Here is a 24,395-nt window from a genome sequence, read left to right as displayed (position 1 = left end):
AGCTCTCAGGCTATAGGTAGCTCTTAGGCTGTAGGTAGCTCTCCACACAACTGGAATAAGATACTACAACCATTCACACTCTGGGGAAGGAATTCCACAGTACATCTTCAATGGGACATGGGTCTCTTTAGAATATCCCAGCAGACACATGAAGAGACAGAGGATTGTGGTGGTGAACCTGGTGGTCTGATAGAGACAGAGGATTGTGGTGGTCAACCTGGTCGTCTGATAGAGACAGAGGATTGTGGTGGTGAACCTGGTGGTCTGATAGAGACAGAGGATTGTGTTGGTGAACCTGGTCGTCTGATAGAGACAGAGGATTGTGTTGGTGAACCTGGTCGTCTGATAGAGACAGAGGATTGTGGTGGTCAACCTGGTGGTCTGATAGAGACAGAGGATTGTGTTGGTGAACCTGGTCGTCTGATAGAGACAGAGGATTGTGTTGGTGAACCTGGTCGTCTGATAGAGACAGAGGATTGTGGTGGTCAACCTGGTGGTCTGATAGAGACAGAGGATTGTGGTGGTCAACCTGGTGGTCTGATAGAGACAGAGGATTGTGGTGGTCAACCTGGTCGTCTGATAGAGACAGAGGATTGTGGTGGTCAACCTGGTGGTCTGATAGAGACAGAGGATTGTGGTGGTCAACCTGGCGCCACTGTCTATCACTCAGAGATGTCTAATGCACCATGTCGTTTAACCTCAGTGTCCTTTGCAGCGACCTTGTGTCACAGGCAGGCAGGGAGGGAGGCATGTCTCTCTGAAGCATGTGTGTGTGTATGAGTGTGTGTCAGAGCATGTGTTAGAGCGTGTGTGATTGTGCACATGTACACGTGTGCTAGCATGCTGGTGAGTGTGTGGGTGTGTAGGTGACAGCAGGCGATGTGGGCACTCTAAGTAAGAAACGCTGACCTAGCCTTCTCACATATCCTCACATGGCGCTGCCAGGGTAGCGAGCCGAGAGCCACTCACTGAGCACTTCCTGCAACATGCCGACCGACCAAACCCTTCTGGAGGAAGAGCCTCTCCTCTAGCCCCCTTGCCTCCCTCCTTCTCTCTCCTCCACCCTTCCTGTATTTGGGAAACAGATGCACCAAGGCCCTAGCCTCCCTCTCATCCCCCCTCCACCCCTCCAGCGAGGCACAAAGGCACTGAGGCAGTGCCCTCTCCTCTCCCCCCTCCACCCCCTCCTGTCTTGGGGAAACAGATGTGGATCTGTCAGACCTGGGTTTCTGCCCGCAGCAGATTTCACCCAGGACAGCTGTCTCTTATGTAATGTACTGAGAGAAGAGAGGGGAGATGAGAGGGCCAGGCCAGGGCAGGGCAGTACTGTGGATGTAACACAGAGAACAGAGAGGAGAGGAGAGAGCCAGGACAGGACTCAGAGACAGGAGCAGAGAGGAGAGGACCAGGACAGGACAGGACTCAGAGAGAGAAGAAGAGAGGAGAGGGACAGGACAGGACAGGACTCAGGGAGAGGAGCAGAGAGGAGAGGAACAGGACAGGACAGGACTCAGAGAGAGGAGCAGAGGGCCAGGCCAGCCAGGACAGGACAACGATGAAACCATAGAGAGAAGGGCCAGCTCACACTGTGGATGTAACAGGACTGAGAGAAGAGGGAAGGCCAGAGCAGGCTAATGGAACACAGAGCACCCCGGCCAGAGCAGGCTAATGGAACGCAGAGCACCCCGGCCAGAGCAGGCTAATGGAACACAGAGCACCCCGGCCAGAGCAGGCTAATGGAACGCAGAGCACCCCGGCCAGAGCAGGCTAATGGAACACAGAGCACCCCGGCCAGAGCAGGCTAATGGAACGCAGAGCACCCCGGCCAGAGCAGGCTAATAGAACACAGAGCACCCCGGCCAGAGCAGGCTAATGGAACGCAGAGCACCCCGGCCAGAGCGGGCTAATGGAACACAGAGCACCCCGGCCAGAGCAGGCTAATGGAACACAGAGCACCCTGGCCAGAGCTGTGGAGGAGCTAGCCAATGTTGAGCTTCCTGCCTCCTCCCTCAGTACAAGGCTACATCATACCACCACAGCCCCAAAAATGTACAGTGTCCAACCTGCCCTTACACAAGTCACATACAGTGGGGAGAACAAGTATTTGATACACTGCCGATTTTGCAGGTTTTCCTACTTACAAAGCATGTAGAGGTCTGTAATTTTTATCATAGGTACACTTCAACTGTGAGAGACGGAATCTAAAACAAAAATCCAGAAAATCACATTGTATGATTTTTAAGTAATTAATTTGCATTTTATTGCATGACATAAGTATTTGATACATACATTTTTTTAAAGCCTTGAGATAATTGAGACATGGATTTTGTACGTGTGCCATTCAGAGGGTGAATAGGCAAGACAAAAGATTGAAGTGCCTTTGAACCTGTCACGCCCTGACTCAGGGGACTCGTATATGTTGAGTCAGGGTGTGTATGTTCTATGTTGTGTATTTCTATGTTGGTGTTCTAGTATGTCTAGATCTATGTTGGCCGGTGTGGTTCCCAATCAGAGGCAGCTGTCGCTCGTTGTCTCTGATTGGGGACCATACTTAGGCAGCCTATTGGCACTAGTGGGTTGTGGGATCTTGTTCCGTGTAAGGTATGTTGTTTGTGTCTACCTTGGACTTCACGTTTCGTTTAGTTTGTTGTTTTGTCGTTGTGTTTATTCGTTATAATAAACATGTATGCATATCACGCTGCGCCTTGGTCCGACCCGTCATTGAACGAACGTGACAGAACCGGTTTGAGTGTGTCAAAGAGCTCAACAGTTTCCTGTGTGTATGAAGAATGGTCCATCACCCAAAGGACATACAGCCAATTTGACACAACTGTGGGAAGCATTGGAGTAAACATGGGCCAGCATCCCTGTGGAATGCTTTTGACACCTTTTAGAGTCCATGCCCCGACGAATTGAGGCTATTCTGAGGGCAAAAGGGAGTGCCACTCAAAATTAGGAAACTGTTCCTAATGTTCTGTACACTCAGTGTATATGGCTCTGGAGTGTAGCAGTTTAAGGATCTTCAACTAGAGGGTTTTGGATACATGTAGCCAGACAGTCCTGTTACCGTAACATTTACTGTATTAACTAGGATACAGTCCTGTTACCGTAACCTTTACTGTATTAACTAGGATACAGTTCTGTTACCGTAACCTTGACTGCATTAACTAGGATACAGTCCTGTTACCGTAACCTTTACCACATTAACTAGGATACAGTCCTGTTACCATAACCTTTACCACATTAACTAGGATACAGTCCTGTTACTGTAACCTTTACCACATTAACTAGGATACAGTCCTGTTACTGTAACCTTTACTACATTAACTAGGATACAGTCCTGTTACCGTAACCTTTACCACATTAAATAGGATACAGTCCTGTTACCGTAACCTTTACCACATTAACTAGGATACTGTCCTGTTCCAAGGGATAATAGAACATAAGCAAGGTGTTCTCTTACTGACCTCTTGTCACGCCCTGACTCAGGGGACTCTTATATGTTGAGTCAGGGTGTGTATATTCCTTGTTGTGCTTTTTCTATGTTGTCGATCATGTATGTATAGTTCTATGTTGGCCAGTGTGGTTCCCAATCAGAGGCAGCTGTCGCTCGTTGTCTCTGATTGGGGACCATACTTAGGCAGCCTATTGGCACTGTCTAGTTGTGGGATCTGGTTCCGGTTAAGGTTAGTTGTATCTACCTTAGGACTTCACGTTTCGTTTATTATTTTGTCGTGTGTTTATTTGGTTTAATAAACATGTACGTATATCACGCTACGCCTTGGTCTGACCCGTCAATGAACGAACGTGACAGAAGATCCCACCAAACGAGGACCAAGCAGCGTGCCGAGAAGGAGCAAACGCCTGGGACTCAACAGGAGGTTACATTAGTAGATGTCTTCCTCGGTTGGGGGAGAATTACGGAGGAGGAGGCCGTCCGTTATCGGAAGGCGATGAAGGAGGATGCCCAGGTAGGAGAGGAGAAACGGCGCCAACAGTGCCGACGATGGAGACCCGAGAGGCAACCCCAATAATTTTTTTTTGGGGGGGCACACGGTGTGGACGACGAGGCAGCAGGAGGCCGTGAAAGGGCGGATCTGCAGGTTAGGAGAGGAGGCCACCATGTTACGGGGGCTGTTGGCTCAGAGGGAGCAGGAGTTATTCGGTCAGAGGGAGGCGATACAGGAGGCTAAAAGGGAGAAGGAAAGAGAAGAGGCACGGCGAGAGGAGCTGGTTAGGCAGCAGAAGGAGCGGGGGTTAATAAAGGAACCCAGTCCTGCTCCTCGCACCAAGCAAGTGATGCGTGTCACAGGCCGGTCCGGCCCGTTCCTGCTCCCCGCACCAAGCCAGTGGTGCGTGTCTCCAGCCCGGCCCGGCCTGTTTCTGCTCCTCGCACCAAGGCAGTGGTGCGCGTCGCCAGCTCGGCCCGGCCTGTTCCTGCTCCTCGCACCAAGCAAGTGGTGCGCGTCGCCAGCCCGGCCCGGACTGTTCCAGTTCCTCGCACCAAGCCAGTGGTGCGCGTCGCCAGTCCGGCCCGGCCTGTTCCTGCTCCTCGCACTAAGCCAGTGGTGCGCGTCGCCAGTCCGGCCCGGCCTGTTCCTGCTCCTCACACCAAGCCAGTGGTGCGCGTCGCCAGCCTGGCCCGGCCTGTTTCTGCTCCTCGCACCAAGGCAGTGGTGCGCGTCGCCAGCTCGGCCCGGCCTGTTCCTGCTCCTCGCACCAAGCAAGTGGTGCGCGTCGCCAGCCCGGCCCGGCCTGTTCCAGTTCCTCGCACCAAGCCAGTGGTGCGTGTCGCCAGCCCGGCCCGGCCTGTTCCTGCTCCTCGCACCAAGCTAGTGGTGCGCGTCGCCAGCCTGGCCCGGCCTGTTCCTGTTCCTCGCATCAAGCCAGTGGTGCGCGTCGCCAGCCCGGCCCGTTCCTGCTCCTCGCACCAAGCCAGTGGTGCGCATCGCCAGCCCGGCCCGGCCTGTTCCTGCACCTCGCACCAAGCCAGTGGTGCGCGTCGCCAGTCCGGCCCCGCCTGTTCCTGCTCCTCACACCAAGCCAGTGGTGCGCGTCGCCAGTCCGGCCCGGCCTGTTCCTGCTCCTCGCACTAAGCCAGTGGTGCGCGTCGCCAGTCCGGCCCGGCCTGTTCCTGCTCCTCGCACCAAGCCAGTGGTGCGCGTCGCCAGCCTGGCCCGGCCTGTTCCTGCTCCTCGCACCAAGCCAGTGGTGGGCGTCACCAGTCCTGCCCGGCCCGTTCCTGCTCCTCGCACCAAGCCAGTGGTGCGCGTCGCCAGCCCGGCCCGGCCTGTTCCTGCTCCTCGCACCAAGCCAGTGGTGCGCGTCGCCAGCCCGGCCCGGCCTGTTCCTGCTCCTCGCATCAAGCCAGTGGTGCGCGTCGCCAGCCCGGCCCGTTCCTGCTCCTCGCACCAAGCCAGTAGTGCGCGTCGCCAGTCCTGCCCGGCCCGTTCCTGCTCCTCGCACCAAGCCAGTGGTGCGCGTCGCCAGCCCGGCCCGGCCTGTTCCTGCACCTCGCACCAAGCCAGTGGTGCGCGTCGCCAGTCCGGCCCCGCCTGTTCCTGCTCCTCACACCAAGCCAGTGGTGCGCGTCGCCAGTCCGGCCCGGCCTGTTCCTGCTCCTCGCACTAAGCCAGTGGTGCGCGTCGCCAGTCCGCCCCGGCCTGTTCCTGCTCCTCGCACCAAGCCAGTGGTGCGCGTCGCCAGCCTGGCCAGGCCTGTTCCTGCTCCTCGCACCAAGCCAGTGGTGGGCGTCGCCAGTCCTGCCCGGCCCGTTCCTGCTCCTCGCACCAAGCCAGTGGTGCGTGTTCCTAGTCAGGTCCGGCCCATGCCTGCTCCTCGCACCAGACCAGTGGTGCGTTTGTCCAGTCCGGCACGGCCCGTGCCCGTTCCACCGGTGCCTGGTCCGGCACCGGTCAGCTGCTCCACTCCGGAGCCAGAGTAGTCCGCTCCACCGGTGCCTGATCTAGCTCCAGTCAGCTGCGCCACTCCGGAGCCAGAGCAGTCCGCTCCACTGGGGTCTAGTCCAGCTCCGGTCAGCGGCTCCACTCCGGAGCCAGAGCAGTCCGCTCCACCGGTGCCCAGTCCAGCTCCGGTCAGCGGCTCCAGTCCAGACCATGACGTCAGCCCCTCTCCAGGTTCGGGGTCTCCCACACCAGGGTCCAGACAGGGCCTGGCGTATCGTGGGAGGAAGGAGAGGGGAAGCAGCGCGCCGAGGTCCAGACCAGACAAGGGGCACAACAGGGAGGCGGAGAGTGAGAGGTCGTCACGCCCTGAGCCGGATCCGTCTCCGAGTCGGAATGCCCTCCCGTACCCTACCCTGTTATGTTTATGTTGTGCGGTCGGAGTCCGCACCTTTGGGGGGGGGGGGGGGGGGGGTACTGTCACGTCCTGACTCAGGGGACTCTTATATGTTGAGTCAGGGTGTGTATATTCCTTGTTGTGCTTTTTCTATGTTGTCGATCTTGTATGTATAGTTCTATGTTGGCCGGTGTGGTTCCCAATCAGAGGCAGCTGTCGCTTGTTGTCTCTGATTGGGGACCATACTTAGGCAGCCTATTGGCACTGTCTAGTTGTGGGATCTGGTTCCGGTTAAGGTTAGTTGTATCTACCTTAGGACTTCACGTTTCGTTTATTATTTTGTCGTGTGTTTATTTGGTTTAATAAACATGTACGTATATCACGCTGCGCCTTGGTCTGACCCGTCATTCAACGAACGTGACACCTCTGCCCGCTCTCTCTGTCAATTCAATTCAAAGGGCTGTTGTGGGGCATTTGCTTTGGTAATGTTTACATTGCCAAAGCAAATGGAATAGGCAATAAACAAAAGGGAAATAAACAAGGAAAACATTAGTAGACATTACACTCACCAATTTTTTTAAAGAATATAGACATTTCAAGTGTTATTGGCTATGTACAAAGTTGTAACAATGTGCAAGATGTTGAAGTATGAAAGGGAAAGTAAATAAACAGAACTATAGGTCGTATTTAAAATGTTGTTTGTGCTTCAATGGTTGCCCTTTTCTCATGGCAACGGGCCACAAATCTTGCTGCTGTGACTGCACACTGCGGTATTTCGCCTAACAGAGGGCGCAGTGGTCTAAGGCACTGCATCGCAGTGCTAGCTGTGCCACTAGAGATCCTGGTTCGAATCCAAGCTCTGTCGTAGCCGGCCGCGACCGGGAGACCCATGGGGCGGCGCACAATTGGCCCAGCGTCGTCCAGGGTAGGGGAGGGAATGGCCGGCAGGGATGTAGCTCATTTGGTAGAGCATGGCGTTTGCAACGCCAGGGTTGTGGGTTCGATTCCCACGGGGGGCCAGTATGAAAAATAAAAAAATTATGTATGCACTCACTAACTGTAAGTCGCTCTGGATAAGAGCGTCTGCTAAATGACTAAAATGTAAATGTATCAATGTTTGATTTGTTTTCAAATTCTTTGTGGGTCTGTGTGATCTGTGGGAAATATATGTCTCTAATGTGGTCATACATTTGGCAGGAGGTTAGGAATTATAGCTCAGTTTCCACCTCATTTTGTGGTCAGAGGGCACATAGCCTGTCATCTCTTGAGAGCCAGGTCTGTCTATGGCAGCCTCTCTCAATAGCAAGGCTATGCTCACTGAGTCTGTACATAGTCAAGGATTTTCTTAATTTAGGGTCAGTCACAGTGGTCAAGTATTCTGCCACTGTGTACTCTCTGTTTAGGGCCAGATAGCATTCCAATTTGCTCAGTTTTTTGGTTGATTCTTTCCAGTGTGTCAAATAGTTATCTTTTTGCTTTTTCATAATTTGGTTGGATCTAATTGTGTTGTTGTCCTGGGGCTCTGTGGAGTCTGTTTGTGTTTGTGAACAGAGCCCCAAGACCAGCTGACTGAGGGGACTCTTCTCTAGGTTAATCTCTCTGTAGGTGAGGGCTTTGTGATGGAATGTGTGGGCATCGCTTCCTTTAAGGTGGTTGTAGAATTGAACTGTTCTTGTCTGGATTTTGATAACTAGCGGGTATAGTCCTAATTCTGATCTGCATGCATTATTCTGGGTTTTGCATTGTACACAAAGTATACTTTTGCAGAATTCTGCATGCAGAGTCTCAATTGGGTGTTTGTCCCATTTTGTGAATTCTTGGTTGGTGAGTGGACCCCAGATCTCACAACCATAGAGGGCAATGGGTTCCGGGGGTTTCTTCGGATGGGGCCACAGTGTCTCCGGACCGCTCCTGTCTCAGCCTCCAGTATTTATGCTGCAGTAGTTTATGTGTCGGGGGGCTGGGGTTAGTTGGTTATACCTGGAGTACTTCTCCTGTCTTATCCAGTGTCCTGTGTGAATTTAAGTATGCTCTCTCTAATTCTCTCGTTCTCTCTTTCTCTCTGAGAACCTGAGCCCTAGGACCATACGTCAGGACTACCGGGCATGATGACACCCTGCTGCCCCCAGTCCGCCTGGCCTTGCTGCTATTCCAGTTTCAACTGTTCTGCCTGCGGCTACGAAACCCCTACCTGTCCCATACCTGCTGTTTTCAACTCTAAATGATCGGCTATGAAAAGCCAACTGAGAGACCTGAGCCCTAGGACCATACGTCGGGACTACCGGCCGTGGTGACTCCTTGCTATCCCCAGTCCGCCTGGCCTTGCTGCTATTCCAGTTTAAACTGTTCTGCCTGCGGTTATGGAACCCCTACCTGTCCCAGACCTGCTGTTTTAAACTCTAATGATCGGCTATGAAAAGCCAACTGAGATTTATTCCTGATTATTATTTGACCATGCTTGTCACTTATGAACATTTTTGAACATCTTGGCATGGTTCTGTTATAATCTCCACCCGGCACAGCCAGAAGAGGACTGGCCACCCCTCATAGCCTGGTTCCTCTCTAGGTTTCTTCCTAGGTTTTGCCTTTCTAGGGAGTTTTTCCTAGCCACCGTGCTTCTACACCTGCATTACTAGCTGTTTGGGGTTTTAGGCTGGGTTTCTGTACAGCACTTCGAGATATTAGCTGATGTAAGAAGGGCTATATAAAATAAAATTGATTGATTGATTGATAATTGACTGAAGTATTTTTAGCCAGATCCTAATTGGGATGTTGAGTTTTATGTTCCTTTTGATGGCATAGAAGGCCCTTCTTGCCTTGTCTCTTAGGTCGTTCACAGCCTTGTGGAAGTTACCTGTGGTGTTGATGTTTAGGCCGAGGTAGGTGTAATTCTTTGTGTGCTCTAGGGTAACAGTGTCTAGATAGAATTTGTATCTGTTGTCTTGGCTACTGGACCTTTTTTGGAACACCATTTTTTTAGTCTTACTGAGATTCACTGTCAGGGCCCAGGTCTGACAGAATCTGTGCAGAAGATCTAGGTGCTGCTGTAGGCCCTCCTTGGTTGGGGACAGAAGCACCAGATCATCAGCAAACAGTAGACATTTGACTTCAGATTCTAGTAGGGTGAGGCCGTGTGCTGCAGACTGTTCTAGTACCCTCGCCAATTCGTTGATATATATGTTGAAGAGGGTGGGGCTCAAGCTGCATCCCTGTCTCACCCAACGGCCCTGTGGAAAGAAATATGTGTTTATTGCCTCTCTCTCTCTCTGTCTGTCTGTCTGTCTGTCTGTCTGTCTGTCTCTATCTTTTTCTCTCTCTCTCTCTTCTCTCTCTCTCTTTCTGTCTCTCTCTGTCTGTCTGTCTCTCTCTCTCGCTCTCTCTCTCCCTCTCTCTTCTCTCTCTCGCTCTCTCTCTCTCCCTCTCTCTTCCTCTTCTCTCTTCTCTCTCTCTCTCTCTCTCTCTCCTCTCCCTCCCCCCTCTCTCTCCTCCAGGTGTTCTACATCTGTTGGAGCATGATGAGGAGTATGTGTTTACTTTGCCCTGTGCCTACGCCCGCTCCATCCTTACCGTACCCTGGGTGGAGCTGGGAGGGAAAGTCACCATCAGTTGTGCCAAGAGTGGATACTCTGCCACTGTTACCTTCCATACTAAACCCTTCTACGGAGGAAAGATACACAGGTGAGAGAGAGAGAGAGAGAGAGAGAGAGAGAGAGAGAGAGAGAGAGAGAGAGAGAGATTACATGCATGTGTGTGACCTTATAACAACATACACGTTGTATAAAATTTATCTTGATGGTCCCTGTCATTCTAATCCCTCCCTGTTTGTGATAGTGGTGGTGTGTGTCCATCCATATGTCTGACAGTGGTGTGTGTACGTCCATCCATCTGTCTGTGTGTGTCTGACCCAATAACAACATAGTCACCATCTTGTCTTCCTGTTAGAGTGACAGCAGAGGTGAAGCACAACCCGACGGGGACCATAGTGTGTAAGGCCCAAGGGGAATGGAATGGCACCCTGGAGTTCACCTACAGCAGTGGGGAGACCAAGGTCATCAACACCTCCAAGCTGCCTGTCATCAGGAAGAAGATACGACCCATGGAGAAACAGGGACACTACGAATCACGGTGAGGAGGGAGGGAGGGAGATACGACCCATGGAGAAACAGGGACACTACGAATCACAGTGAGGAGGGAGGGAGGGAGGGAGGGAGGGAGATACAACCCATGGAGAAACAGGGACACTACGAATCACGGTGAGGAGGGAGGGAGGGAGATACGACCCATGGAGAAACAGGGATACTACGAATCACGGTGAGTAGGGAGGGAGGGAGGGAGGGAGGGAGATACGACCCATGGAGAAACAGGGACACCACGAATCACGGTAGGGAGGGAGGGAGGGAGGGAGGGGATGGAGTCACGACCCATGGAGAAACAGGGACACTACGAATCACGGTGAGGAGGGAGGGAGGGAGGGAGACACGGCCCATGGAGAAACAGGGACACTATGAATCACGGTGAGGAGGGAGGGAGGGAGGGAGAGAGAGAGATACGACCCATAGAGAAACCAGCCAGGTGTCTGTTTTGTAGTTATACCCAGACCCCATATAAAAGTATTTAAAGCCACCTACCACAGTGTTTGACCATATCTCTCTTTGGGGTCAAATAAACAGGGGGTCTAGGGTGAGAAGCTTAGAATAATTCTAATGAGGTATGTCTTCTGTTTATTCCATTTGACTGTAACACCTCAAAGGCTTACACTCTGTGGTGCTATGACCTGACCTCATACAATACATCCTCTCTGTCTGTCAGTCCTGACCTTACACAATACAACCTCTCTGTCTGTCAGTTAAACATGCAATGTATTGCACAATCCCACACGTTCTACAAAGAGTGAGCCCTCTACAAAGCTAGTCAATAGTGATGGTGTTTGTGAGCTGGCTAGGCGGTGTTCATGTTAATCTCTCTAAAAGGCGTGTCTCTGTGCTGTGTTGGTATGGTAATCTCTCTAAGAGGCGTGTCTCTGTGCAGTGTTGGTATGGTAATCTCTCCTAAGAGGTGTATCTCTGTGCAGTGTTGGTATGGTAATCTCTCTAAGAGGCGTGTCTCTGTGCAGTGTTGGTATAGTAATCTCTCCTAAGAGGTGTATCTCTGTGCAGTGTTGGTATGGTAATCTCTCTAAGAGGCGTGTCTCTGTGCAGTGTTGGTATGGTAATCTCTCTAAGAGGCGTGTCTCTGTGCTGTGTTGGTATGGTAATCTCTCTAAGAGGCGTGTCTCTGTGCTGTGTTGGTATGGTAATCTCTCTAAGAGGCGTGTCTCTGTGCTGTGTTGGTATGGTAATTTCTCTAAGAGGCGTGTCTCTGTGCAGTGTTGATATGGTAATCTCCCTAAGAGGCGTGTCTCTGTGCAGTGTTGGTATGGTAATCTCCCTAAGAGGCGTATCTCTGTGCAGTGTTGGTATGGTAATCTCTCTAAGAGGTGTGTCCCTGTGCTGTGTTGGTATGGTAATCTCTCTAAGAGGCGTGTCTCTGTAATGTGTTGGTATGGTAATCTCTCTAAGAGGCGTGTCTCTGGGTCAGACAACAGAACATGTGTAAAACATAAAGCAGCTGTAGTCTCGTTGCCACGTCTGTAACTGGTACTACAGTCATGTAACAGCTCTGGTTGGATGAGCCAAGCTCTCTTGATGAGTAACCTTGCCTGAGACCTGAGGCCTTGTCCAAACTCTGCATGTAGTGTAGCAGTGCACAGTACAAAGGCCTGTCTGTCTCAAAGGGCTTTCCAACAATAGATTGATGAATTACCAGGTGAAGGAGTATTACCACCCAGAACAAGTCTTTGGGTTCCCTCACTAACCTGCTTAACAAAGACATTACAAAGCGTGTATTAAAGCTGAGGATGAGTGTGTGTGTGTGTGTGTGTGAGATCTGACTGATCCTAATGCTCCAGAGAGAGAATCAGAGAAGATGAGAGATGACACACTTCTCTGAGAACATTCCTGTGACTTATCACAACGTCCTCACTTACTCACACACACACACACACACACACACACACACACACACACACACACACACACACACACACACACACACATTCTCAGCTGTAGTACACTGCCAGTGTCACACAGCCTTAATTTGATCTGATACTTGGCTAATACAGTCTGGCTGGTAAGTGGAGGAAGGGCTAACTGGGGATGGATTGCAGTTTTGAAACCATCTCTTCTGCTGATTCATATGGATAGTTGCAGTATCAATGTAGCAGTACACACCAGTCCAGTCTAGACAGAACTGCAGTATCAATGTAGCAGTACACACCAGTCCAGTTTAGACAGAACTGCAGTATCAATGTAGCAGTACACACCAGTCCAGTTTAGACAGAACTGCAGTATCAATGTAGCAGTACACACCAGTCCAGTCTAGACAGAACTGCAGTATCAATGTAGCAGTACACACCAGTCCAGTCTAGACAGAACTGCAGTATCAATGTAGCAGTACACACCAGTCCAGTCTAGACAGAGCTGCAGTATCAATGTAGCAGTACACACCAGTCCAGTCTAGACAGAACTGCAGTATCAATGCAGCAGTACACACCAGTCCAGTCTAGACAGAGCTGCAGTATCAATGTAGCAGTACACACCAGTCCAGTCTAGACAGAACTGCAGTATCAATGCAGCAGTACACACCAGTCCAGTCTAGACAGAACTGCAGTATCAATGCAGCAGTACACATCAGTCCAGTCTAGACAGAACTGCAGTATCAATGTAGCAGTACACACCAGTCCAGTCTAGACAGAACTGCCATATCAATGCAGCAGTACACACCAGTCCAGTCTAGACAGAACTGCAGTATCAATGTAGCAGTACACACCAGTCCAGTCTAGACAGAACTGCAGTATCAATGCAGCAGTACACATCAGTCCAGTCTAGACAGAACTGCAGTATCAATGCATCAGTACACACCAGTCCAGTCTAGACAGAAATGCAGTATCAATGCAGCAGTACACACCAGTCCAGTCTAGACAGAACTGCAGTATCAATGCAGCAGTACACACCAGTCCAGTCTAGACAGAACTGCAGTATCAATGCAGCAGTACACACCAGTCCAGTCTAGACAGAACTGCAGTATCAATGCAGCAGTACACACCAGTCCAGTCTAGACAGAAATGCAGTATCAATGCAGCAGTACATACCAGTCCAGTCTAGCAGTTTATAAAGATTGTTGTGAGTTGCAGGTTCTAAGGAGGCAGATTATCTCATAAACACTGAAAAGGAGTGTCACCTTGTAATGGTTCCTATCTGTCTCGAAGGACCAGTGAGGGTTTGGTACGAGCACATTTTAATACCATGAGAATAGATCAACCATACACAACTACTGGATAGAAATAAATCAGCTATCGGTCAACATATTCTCAAATATGACATAATGAAATAAATATAGACTATCACATTCCCTATATGACGTAATGGTAAACAGTCCTGGGTAACAGGCATCATATACAGTAAACCGACCGGTCTCTTAGGATCTTCTCACACGTGCTGTGTTAATTGGATTATCTGGAGCTCACCGCCTCATGCATTATTTCCAGAACATAAACAAGAGAATGAACATAAGGTACAGAATGTGTACACGTGTGGAGGAATCTGGATGGAGAGTTTATTTCTCCTCTCCTCTTCCACCATTGAGTCAGAACATTGCATTAGTGGGCCTGCTCCTCTTCCACCATTGAGTCAGAACATTGCATTAGTGGGCCTGCTCCTCTTCCACCATTGAGTCAGAACATTCCATTAGTGGGCCTGCTCCTCTTCCACCATTGAGTCAGAACATTCCATTAGTGGGCCTGCTCCTCATCCACCATTGAGTCAGAACATTCCATTAGTGGGCCTGCTCCTCATCCACCATTGAGTCAGAACATTCCATTAGTGGGCCTGCTCCTCTTCCACCATTGAGTCAGAACATTCCATTAGTGGGCCTGCTCCTCTTCCACCATTGAGTCAGAACATTCCATTAGTGGGCCTGCTCCTCTTCCACCATTGAGTCAGAACATTCCATTAGTGGGCCTGCTCATCTTACTGCGGTGTTGGAGGATAGCTTGTCTAGCTGTGTCAAGTGTTCTGCCAATATACCTGTCAGAGAGAAGAGGTTGATTAAGGACAGACTCAGCAGATAATTAAAACTATTATCCTAAGCTCACTCCTACTCACCTGTCTTCATTTGGTATGCTGTGTCCTACTCCTACTCACCTGTCTTCATTTGGCATGCTGTGTCCTACTCCTACTCACCTGTCTTCATTTGGCATGCTGTGTCCTACTCCTACTCACCTGTCTTCATTTGGCATGCTGTGTCCTACTCCTACTCACCTGTCTTCATTTGGCATGTTGTGTCCTACTCCTACTCACCTGTCTTCAGTTGGCATGCTGTGTCCTACTCCTACTCACCTGTCTTCAGTTGGCATGCTGTGTCCTACTCCTAGTCACCTGTCTTCAGTTGGCATGCTGTGTCCTACTCCTAGTCACCTGTCTTCAGTTGGCATGCTGTGTCCTACTCCTAATGGTAAAGTGTTCCTCTACTGGTGTCTGTGGCAGCATGTTATGTCAGCTCTGAGATCAGTTATAATGGTAAAGTGTTCCTCTACAGGCGTCTGTGGCAGCATGTTACCTCAGCTCTCAGGTCAGGAAACATTGACTCTGCTACAGAGCACAAACATTGTCTGGAGGAGAGGCAGAGAGCAGAGGGCCGACAGAGAGCTGCCTCCAACACACCCTGGAAACCCAAATACTTCATCAAGGAGGTGAGGGACTAGGACCTAAACTGTAAACTTTGACGTTAACCTCTAACATTACCTCTAAGTTTGAGTCAGCTTCCCTGGTCTTGTCTTTAATGTTTGTTCACAGTCAACATTATTTCAAAAAGCCAGTACTAAACATGTTTCCTTTTAATCTCTCTCTCTCTCTCTCTCTCTCTCTCTCTCTCTCTCTCTCTCTCTATCTCTCTCTCTCTCTCTCTCTCTCTCTCTCTCTCTCTCTCTCTCTCTCTCTCTCTCTCTCTCAGGGCGAGGGCTGGGTGTATCACAACCCCTTGTGGAAGACCCACTGACGAGGGGAGGGGCCTCTGGGGGGGAGGGGCAACATGCCAGCTGCCGATCACAGCACAGCGAGCGGCCCGCTGGTGGTCATGGCAACACTCACTGGGGACCAGCTAGCCAGCCGCTAGAGAACAGACCAGAAATACAAGGGGGTGTGTTCCAAATGATACCCTATTATCTGTACAGTGCACAACTGCAAAAGGAGTGCTCTATACAGGGAGCAAGATGCTATTACAGATGTGCCCAAGGACTGTCTTGGATGAGGAGATTACGCCTCAGTCATCTCATTAAGAATGAGAGGTGCCAAAGACTGTCAGAGGGACAGGAACCACAGTCGGACAGCAAGCTCACTGCGTTTCCTATCAGAAGCTGACCTGCTCCATACGATCCAGGAAACTCTGCGGCCATTTAGGAGATGGACCAGTTCGAACCAGGAAGAGGTTGGGAGGGACAGAGGATGAGCGTGATCGTTGGTGATCAACGATAGCTGAACAATTATGTAGCTTTTTGATATATAGTACAATCCAAATACCAGGATAATAGATTATATTCACATGCTTCTTCCTTCGCTTTTAATTTGTTTGCACAGGTACTGTAGCATACTGTAGCTGTCTCCAATGTTATTAGTCTAAAGGCCACAGGAGAGATTGTCCTTCCAGCTGTATCCAATGTTATTAGTCTAAAGGCCACAGGAGAGGTTGTCCTTCCAGCTGTATCCAATGTTATTAGTCTAAAGGCCACAGGAGAGGTTGTCCTTCCACTGTATGATGTATGTAAGATCCAATGATGTATGATTTGTTCATAATAACACACAACACCATACATACTTTATAGAGAAGTCTTCCTTCAGCCCTTCTGTTGTATGACGTACAGTATGGAAGTAATAACACCATACATACTGTATAGAGAAGAGTCTTCCTTCAGCCCTTCTGTTGTATGACGAACAGTATATACGTACAGGTATGTATGCTTGTCACACTTGACTTGGACACTGTGGATAACAGCATACCACAGTATAGAACACCGTATCCTTCAGCCCAGAATGGAGAATGTAATCAGAGGTGAACACTGCTATAATGTCAAACTTAAAGCCACTTCCCCAGCCCAAACCAGCTCTCTCAGTATTCACACTAACATTGTAGTGATTGTAACCATGAAGTAGCCCGGTGCTCCAGTCTGTTTGTCCTTTATATGGCCGAACCTTGAAAATATCTTTATAGGGTCTAATTTATAACCTTGAAGACATCTTTATAGGGTCTAATTTATAACCTTGAAGACATCTTTATAGCGTCTAATTAGTTACAACTCCAACCGTATCCAGGAGGTACAAATCCAACCTTATCCAGGAGGTTCAAATCTAACCGTATCCAGGAGGTACAAATACCATGTGACACCAGGGTCCAGGAGAAATCCACCCAGAGATAATCTGTATTTGGACTCAGAACTACTTTTCGAAAAACAGTTTATCTTACATGATTTACTCCCAAGGCACCCTACTGTTCATTCTCATATAAGTATCCCAAATGGCACCCTATTCACTATACTGTATAGTCCACTAATGTTGACCAAGGCCCATAGGGCTCTGGTCAAAGGTAGTGCACTTTGGCTGCGTTTAGACAGATGTTTTTTTTTTTTCACTAATTGGTCTTTTGACCAATCGGATCATCTCTGAAAAATATCTGATGTGAAAAGATCTGGTGTGATTGGTCAAAAGACCAATTAGTGGAAAACATTGTGCTGCCTGTGTGACTGCAGCCTACTGTGTAGGGATTTGGGTACCATTTGGGGCAGACACACAAGATGTCTGTCTGTTTAAGATGAAGTCTAATCACTCTGTTGGGGCCTGGTAGTAGATGTATTGACCCTTGATTTATTTAATCCACATCTGATATTTATTCTCCTGGTTTCAAGATCCTGTGATCCTAGGCCTAGATTCAATCTGGACCGCGGAAGATCTGCGCTATAATTTAAAGGCAATGTTCCCGTGTTCGCGGATACTGCGTTCACGGTAAACGCTGCATATGTCGGCTCAATCTGAAATTATCTTTACATTTCAATTGCGCTATATTGAGGATCTTCCGCGGCCCGTATTAAATCAAAATCAACCTAGCCCCTAGTCTGTCTTGTCGTCAGCCAGCTCTTTCTCTGTAGTAATGAGCCTGGGGACGAGGTTTGATCTTACCTAACAAGGAGAGCTGCTCCAATAATGGTCCCTTCACTGACATGTTTGTCTAATTACAACATTTATTGTAGCAGCGGTGCTAGCAACATGTCTTCACCTAACAACACAGGAGAGACTCATCCATCACGATAGCTCCATCAATGGTCCCTCTACTAACAATCTGTCTCCTATTTGTTAGTAGAAATTACAATGTTCATTGGTTAGGTAACTTAGTCTGAATATAATTCCAAAATTCTCCATCAACAGAATCCTCATGCAGTTTTTGTGATCATATAATGGAGGTGACAGTGAATGAAATGGAGAGGCATTTTGTCCTGCCTTGTTTAAACTGACTGAGAAGCACTGTTATACACTTTGTAGACAGTAGATGCTAACTGGGATCATTGGAATGACCCTACCAATTTTTTTAGTTATGTAACTTTCAAAATACAGAAATCCTCCCCATATGATGCATTTTGCTTCATATGAAGCAAAACGCAGAATCATACGATACAAAATGCATCATACAGGGATGATTTCTGTATCTTGAAAACTTGATTGATGACAAACAATACATTTTGGGACTGTCAACAATGGACAAATGAAACAAATACCAAAATATTGTTTTTGGGTGGAGTTTTCCTTTAACTGTTTTCCATTTAAACTTCAATGGGGTGACATCAGAGTTGGATGTCCCAAGGATCCCACTTAGCATGTACTCTTTGTAGACAGGAGGATGGAGATAGGAGCTCTAGAGGTCATTTTATCAGTAATATGGGTATGTGAGAATGTATTAACCTTTTCACACTATCGTGCCGACCAGAACCAAACTGCTGACTCGGATAGCTTCCTTTCACATGGTCCTTTCCAGCAACTATGGTAGATGTGGAACCAGTCCAGTCCAGTTTTGTTTGGCTCAGTGGTGTGAACAGCTTTTAACTCCTCTGTGGAACCAGGCCAATCCAGTTTGGTTTGGTTTGGCTCAGTGCTGTTAACAGCTCTTAACTCCTCTGTGGAACCAGGCCAGTCCAGTTAGGTTTGGCTCACTGGTGTGAACAGCTCTTAACTCCTCTGTGGAACCAGTCTGGTTTGGCTCAATGGTGTGAACAGCTCTTAACTCCCCTGTGGAACCAGGCCAATCCGGTTTGGTTTGGCTCAGTGCTGTGAACAGCTCTTAACTCCTCTGTGGAACCAGGCCAGTCCAGTTTGGTTTGTCTCACTGGTGTGAACAGCTCTTAACTCCTCTGTGGAACCAGTCTGGTTTGGCTCAATGGTGTGAATAGCTCTTAACTCCTCTGTGGAACCAGTCTGGTTTGGCTCACTGGTGTGAACAGCTCTTAACTCCTCTGTGGAACCAGTCTGGTTTGGCTCACTGGTGTGAACAGCTCTTAACTCCTATGTGGAACCAGGCCAGTCCAGTTTGGTTTGGCGCAGTGGTGTGAACAGCTCTTAACTCCTCTGTGGAACCAGTCTGGTTTGGCTCACTGGTGTGAACAGCTCTTAACTCCTCTGTGGAACCAGGCCAGTTTGGTTTGGCTCAGTGGTGTGAACAGCTCTTAACTCCTCTGTCCTGTCAGTATAAGATCAATAACCTTTTGAGTATGAATGTTATGTGAGTGTGAAGTGCAACACTGCAGCGTACTTCATCAGTCACTGAGCTTTGACCAAACACTTTTTGTGTGCGTCCCAAATGGCATCCTTTTCCTCATATGGCTCTGGTCAAAAGTAGTGCACTATATTGTGGATAGGGTGCCGTTTGGGACGCAGCTCTCGTCTTGCCCACCTGTGTAGAACCTATGCAACACTTGACTTAGAAAGTAGTCTAAGACATGGGACAGCCAGGGGCTGGGGTTTCCATATATATTATGTAGTTTAATAAATATCTCATCACGATCTGTGGCTGATCTGTTGTTGGCAGGTTGTCTGTGGTGTAGAATGCTGATTTAGTCTGGAAACCACTGTGAATACTATCTCTGGTTCACTATTGTCTCAGTTAAGTGAAACAATAGTGAACCAGAATGATATTAAGTTTGGATTTCGGACTACTGATGACTGGGTTTGAGGCCGTTAGAAAACACAAATGAAAGTAGCTCTTCTCCAAGAATATAACTGATCCTAGTACTGAATCTCATGCAGACATGTTGTAAAATATCTCTACAGCGAACTGACGCTAACTGGCGGTGAGTGCTGCCATCTAGTGGATCCTAACAGACATACACATGTACATTTGGAATCTTCCATGAGAAGACAAAGCCGTGTTGGAGCGAAAGGAAGATTTTTGACAAAATGACACAGAGCCAATTCAATGCAACCTCTTTAATTCAAAAAGGTATCTTTCATTCTCACACCCACCAGCATCCATTTCATTACAATTGATGGAATAAACCTTGACTTAAGAAAGAAATTATACAATTTCTGCATTTCATTCCTTGATAGGACACTACTTTTTTCGATTAGCCTCCATCGTTCATGTAATAAATACCCTAGAGAGGCTGCATCCAAAATGGCACCCTATTCCCTATTTAGTGCACTACTTCTGACCAGGGCCCATAAAGTTCTGGTCAAAAGTAGTGCACTACATAGGGAATAGAGTGCCCTTTGTGACGCAGACAGAGTCTCGGACTCAGACGATATGGTTTCTCATAGTAAGCTGTTAAGGCCAATACAGTCCTCTCTTTTTATACAGACTGAGCATAGCATTCTACCTGAACAGAAACACAAGCAGAGTGCTGAGTTAGTTAAGTGAAAACCATATATAGATGACTGGTGAAAACTGACCAGTCATCATGAGAAATAAAGAGAAACTGGTTGAGGGACAGACTGGCTTAGATTAGACATGGGTGTAGTTAAACCATAGAGGTAAACTCCTGAAAATAAGCACTTACGTACCAGAGAATTCATTCTACTGGTTACCTTTAAAAACAGAAGGGTGGCTAGAGGACAAGGAGTAGTACCGTTGTGGCTAAAGTGCATCAGGACAAATGGGCAATCTTAGCATCTTAGGCTGTTTCAGTGCAGCTTATTCAAAAACCTAGAAGAAGAGATGTTTCAGTCGTACTAAGAGCATCTAGCCCAGACAATCTCATGAGGAAATTAAAAGAACAAACTACATCTAACGTATCATGAAGTCCTTGTTGTATTTCTGTTCTCCAGGAATTATAAGATGTATTGTTACAGGAAATCTACTGGGATTTAAAAAATGTGTTTATTTGACATCCCCATAGTGACGGATTGACACCTGGCCAACACATACATGAGACCAAATAAATTGAGACAGACAGGTAGTAGGTACCAAACAATAACTGAGCATGCACCAGGAACTAAACCATCTCTGACTCCACATTACATCAAAACTCCTTTCAAAACTCCTCTTTCATTTGTTTTTTAAAGGTAACTAGTTTAGTTCACACCCTGAAATAGTACAGAATGTCTTTGGTGCCACTGACTGATTCCAAGTCAGTTTAGATTGAATGAGTTTGATCTTCGAGTAGTTGTTTTGTTTGTTTGTTTTTCCCATAAAAAAGGCACCCTATTCCCTACATAGTGCACTACTTTTGAACAGGGCCAATAGGGAATAGGGTGACATTTGGGATGCAGCCTCTGTCTGGATTGGTGTAACTTTAAGATGGCTCCGCCTCACAGCAACATTCAAGTACAAAATAAAATGTAAAAGGTTGTCGAAAGGTCAAAGTTAAGTTCCTCAGGTTAAAACCCAAACCGACAGAGGGAGGTCATCGGAACTAGCCGACACCCCCAACAGAGGTCACAGAAGGGTTATCATAGAACCTCCCGTTACCACGATGATCATCATAGACCTGGTCGTCCAGGTAACAGGTCTCTCCAGACCATTGGTTGGTTGGTGTTCGTTATTCTTCTTGATTGGTGGATTACTTGCTTGTTGCGTTTTGAATGATTTTTACATCTCTCTCTCTCTCTCTCTCTCTCTCTCTCTCTCTCTCTCTCTCTCTCTCTCTCTCTCTCTCTCTCTCTCCTCTCTCTCTCTCTCTCTCTCTCTCTCTCTCTCTCTCTCTCTCTCTCTCTCTCTCTCTCTCTCTCTCTCTCTCTCTCTCTCTCTCTCTCTCTCTCTCTCTCTCTCTCTCTCTCTCTCTCTCTCTCTCTCTCTCTCTCTCTCTCTCTCTCTCTCTCTCTCTCTCTCTCTCTCTCTCTCTCTCTCTCTCTCTCTCTCTCTCTGGTTAAACTGATTTCTTGTTGTTCAGTTTCTTGCCTTTCTTGAGGGCAAGTTTGTTCTTCACGTGACCACGCTTCCTCTTTGCCGTCTGCAATAAATCAAATCAAAGAACATTTAGATGACAATAGATCAGTCCAGAAAAACCTCTAACCCTAGGCATTTAGCACTCTGATAGGTTAGATGGCATTTTAGACTAATTTATTATACATGTCCTATTCTTTTAGATGTATAAACATGATCTAGGGTGCAAGGATGAAGGGGTAATTGATTCTGGACAGAGCCAAGGATGAAGGGGCATGGGTATATGATTCTGGACAGGGACAGCAGAATCATTCACCAGCGCTCTCCAATTGAGAAGAGAGAAGCATGGATGACCTTGTTCCTGATCTTGATCCTGTACCTTTTTAGAGGTGTACTTCTGCCTGCTGCTGCTGCTGCTGCTACTACGGGGACTGTGCTCCAGGGGGTCCCTGTTCTCCTCCTTCTTGACCTTGTAGATCCGGACCAGCCAGTGCTCTGAGGTGAACGCCTCCTCCAGGTGTTTCAGCTTGATGTCCTTGTTACCGATCTCAGCGTTACGCGTCCGGTCGAAACCCGGCGGCGTCCGGAAGTCCAACTGGGGGGAGGAGAGATGGTCAGGTGGTGTAAGTGTTTGACAGTAAACTAGAGGAGCTGTGTCAGGGCTTGAGATCCCTGTGATGTAAACTAGAGGAGCTGTGTCAGGGCTTGAGATCCCTGTGAAGTAAACTAGAGGAGCTGTGTCAGGGATTGAGATCCCTGTGAAGTAAACTAGAGGAGCTGTGTCAGGGATTGAGATCCCTGTGAAGTAAACTAGAGCAGCTGTGTCAGGGCTTGAGATCCCTGTTATGTAAACTAGAGGAGCTGTGTCAGGGCTTGAGATCCCTGTGATGTAAACTAGAGGAGCTGTGTCAGGGCTTGAGATTACATTTACATTTAAGTCATTTAGCAGACGCTCTTATCCAGAGCGACTTGCAGTTTGTGCATACATCACTTTTTTTCATTATTTTTTTCATACCCCCCGTGGGAATCGAACCCACAACCCTGGCGTTGCAAACGCCATGCTCTACAAACTGAGCTACATCCCCTGCCGGCCATTCCCTCCCCTACCCTAGACGACGCTGGGCCAATTGTGCGCCGCCCCATGGGTCTCCCGGTCGCGGCCGGCTACGACAGAGCCTGGATTCGAACCAGGATCTCTAGTGGCACAGCTAGCACTGCGATGCAGTGCCTTAGACCACTGCACCACTCGGGATCCCTGTGAAGTAAACTAGAGGAGCTGTGTCAGGGCTTGAGATCCCTGTGAAGTAAACTAGAGGAGCTGTGTCAGGGCTTGAGATCCCTGTGAAGTAAACTAGAGAAGCTGTGTCAGGGCTTGAGATCCCTGTGAAGTAAACTAGAGCAGCTGTGTCAGGGCTTGAGATCCCTGTGAAGTGACACTAAATGCATGCATTAGGCCAAAGTCCAAGTTACAGGCACAGGTCTCCAGTTAGGATTCATCTGTAAGTGCACACATACAGATGAAGTGTTATTATGTGACCGGGTTAGGGTTAGGGTGATACGGCAGAGTAGAGCATCTCTTACCTGCATCTCTCCAAAGCGGTAGTATGACATCTTATACATGAGGCAGTTGAGCAGGATGGGAGACCCCTCTTTGTCCACCCTAAACTCTCCCTGGGGGGTGAAGTAGTCACTCTCCTGAGGAGGGAACATGCATACAGACAGTTTAGTACACTCATCCTGAGGGAACATACAGACAGACAGTTTAGTACACTCATAATGAGGACAGAAACTCTTTAGAGACTCATCCTGTTTTTAACCAATTCATTGTTCGTATTTAACTTAACATAGTCTTTATGCACAACATCATGACAAAGCTTTTGAAAAAAAAGACAACCATAGAAATTGAATTATACTTCTATGGACTTCACATCATATGTAAGTGGCCAACTTTCCAAGTATTTGGTATAACCTCACCTCACCCTGAGATCCTTCTATAGCTCACAGTTTACCTCACAATCCTTCTATAGCTCAGTTTACCTCACCTTACCCTGCGATCCTTCTATAGCTCACAGTTTACCTCACCCTGCGATCCTTCTATAGCTCACAGTGGGAGTTTCAGCTCACCAATACTTGTGTTTTTTTTTTTTACATGATGGTTTAAAGGCTGCCGTCTCTCACCCTGACGTCTTTGGGATGCTCTCCCTCTGCGATCCTTCTGTAGCTAACAGTGGAAGCATCACCTCACCACTAAAGTCATCCTCACCCTGATGTCTTTGGGATGCTCTCCCTCTGCGATCCGCACCATCCACAGGAACTTGTTGATGTCATCACCAGAGTAGCCAATCACACCTCCGAAGATAATAAGCACATAGTCCACATCCAAAGACCTCATGATCTCATACGCTGCACTCTCATTGGACGACATGGCCTTGCCCACCTGAACACACAGAGAGAGAGAGAGAGAGACAGAGAGAGAATGAGAGAGAGAGGAGGGAGGGAGAGCGAGAGAGAAAGAGAAAGAGAGAGGATGAATAACTCACACATGTCCACATGGTGGCGCCAGAGGCACATTCTTATTTTGCTTGCCTCCTGTAAACTATGTTGAGATTTAAGACCCATGTGAAATTGATTCCATTTTGATT

General features: G+C 48.2%; 2 protein-coding genes across 2 annotated transcripts in view; one reads left to right on the top strand and one right to left on the bottom strand.

Moving 5' to 3' along the window:
- Positions 1–17,375, top strand: part of LOC311107280 (oxysterol-binding protein-related protein 10-like) — a 95,048-nt gene extending 77,673 nt beyond the window's left edge. Inside the window, exons 9-12 of the mRNA XM_084149760.1 lie at positions 9,792–9,978; positions 10,243–10,425; positions 14,935–15,088; positions 15,349–17,375. Of these exons, the coding sequence (XP_084005886.1) occupies positions 9,792–9,978; positions 10,243–10,425; positions 14,935–15,088; positions 15,349–15,393 (569 nt within the window). The 3' untranslated portion in view covers positions 15,394–17,375. The remainder of the gene's footprint in view (positions 1–9,791; positions 9,979–10,242; positions 10,426–14,934; positions 15,089–15,348) is intronic.
- Positions 17,376–19,844: 2,469 nt separating this feature from the next.
- Positions 19,845–24,395, bottom strand: part of LOC311126342 (dolichyl-diphosphooligosaccharide--protein glycosyltransferase subunit STT3B-like) — a 151,730-nt gene continuing 147,179 nt past the window's right edge. The window contains exons 13-16 of the mRNA XM_084158508.1: positions 24,017–24,190; positions 23,335–23,448; positions 22,133–22,348; positions 19,845–21,820 (exon numbers count right to left, since the gene is read on the bottom strand). Of these exons, the coding sequence (XP_084014634.1) occupies positions 21,737–21,820; positions 22,133–22,348; positions 23,335–23,448; positions 24,017–24,190 (588 nt within the window). The 3' untranslated portion in view covers positions 19,845–21,736. The remainder of the gene's footprint in view (positions 21,821–22,132; positions 22,349–23,334; positions 23,449–24,016; positions 24,191–24,395) is intronic.

The sequence above is a fragment of the Coregonus lavaretus genome (genome assembly GCF_964263955.1).
Source record: "Coregonus lavaretus genome assembly, chromosome: 3".
In the NCBI taxonomy this organism is placed as follows: Eukaryota; Metazoa; Chordata; class Actinopteri; order Salmoniformes; family Salmonidae; genus Coregonus; species Coregonus lavaretus.
Note: the sequence above shows the minus strand (reverse complement) of the source record. Positions and strands in the feature narration are given on the sequence as shown.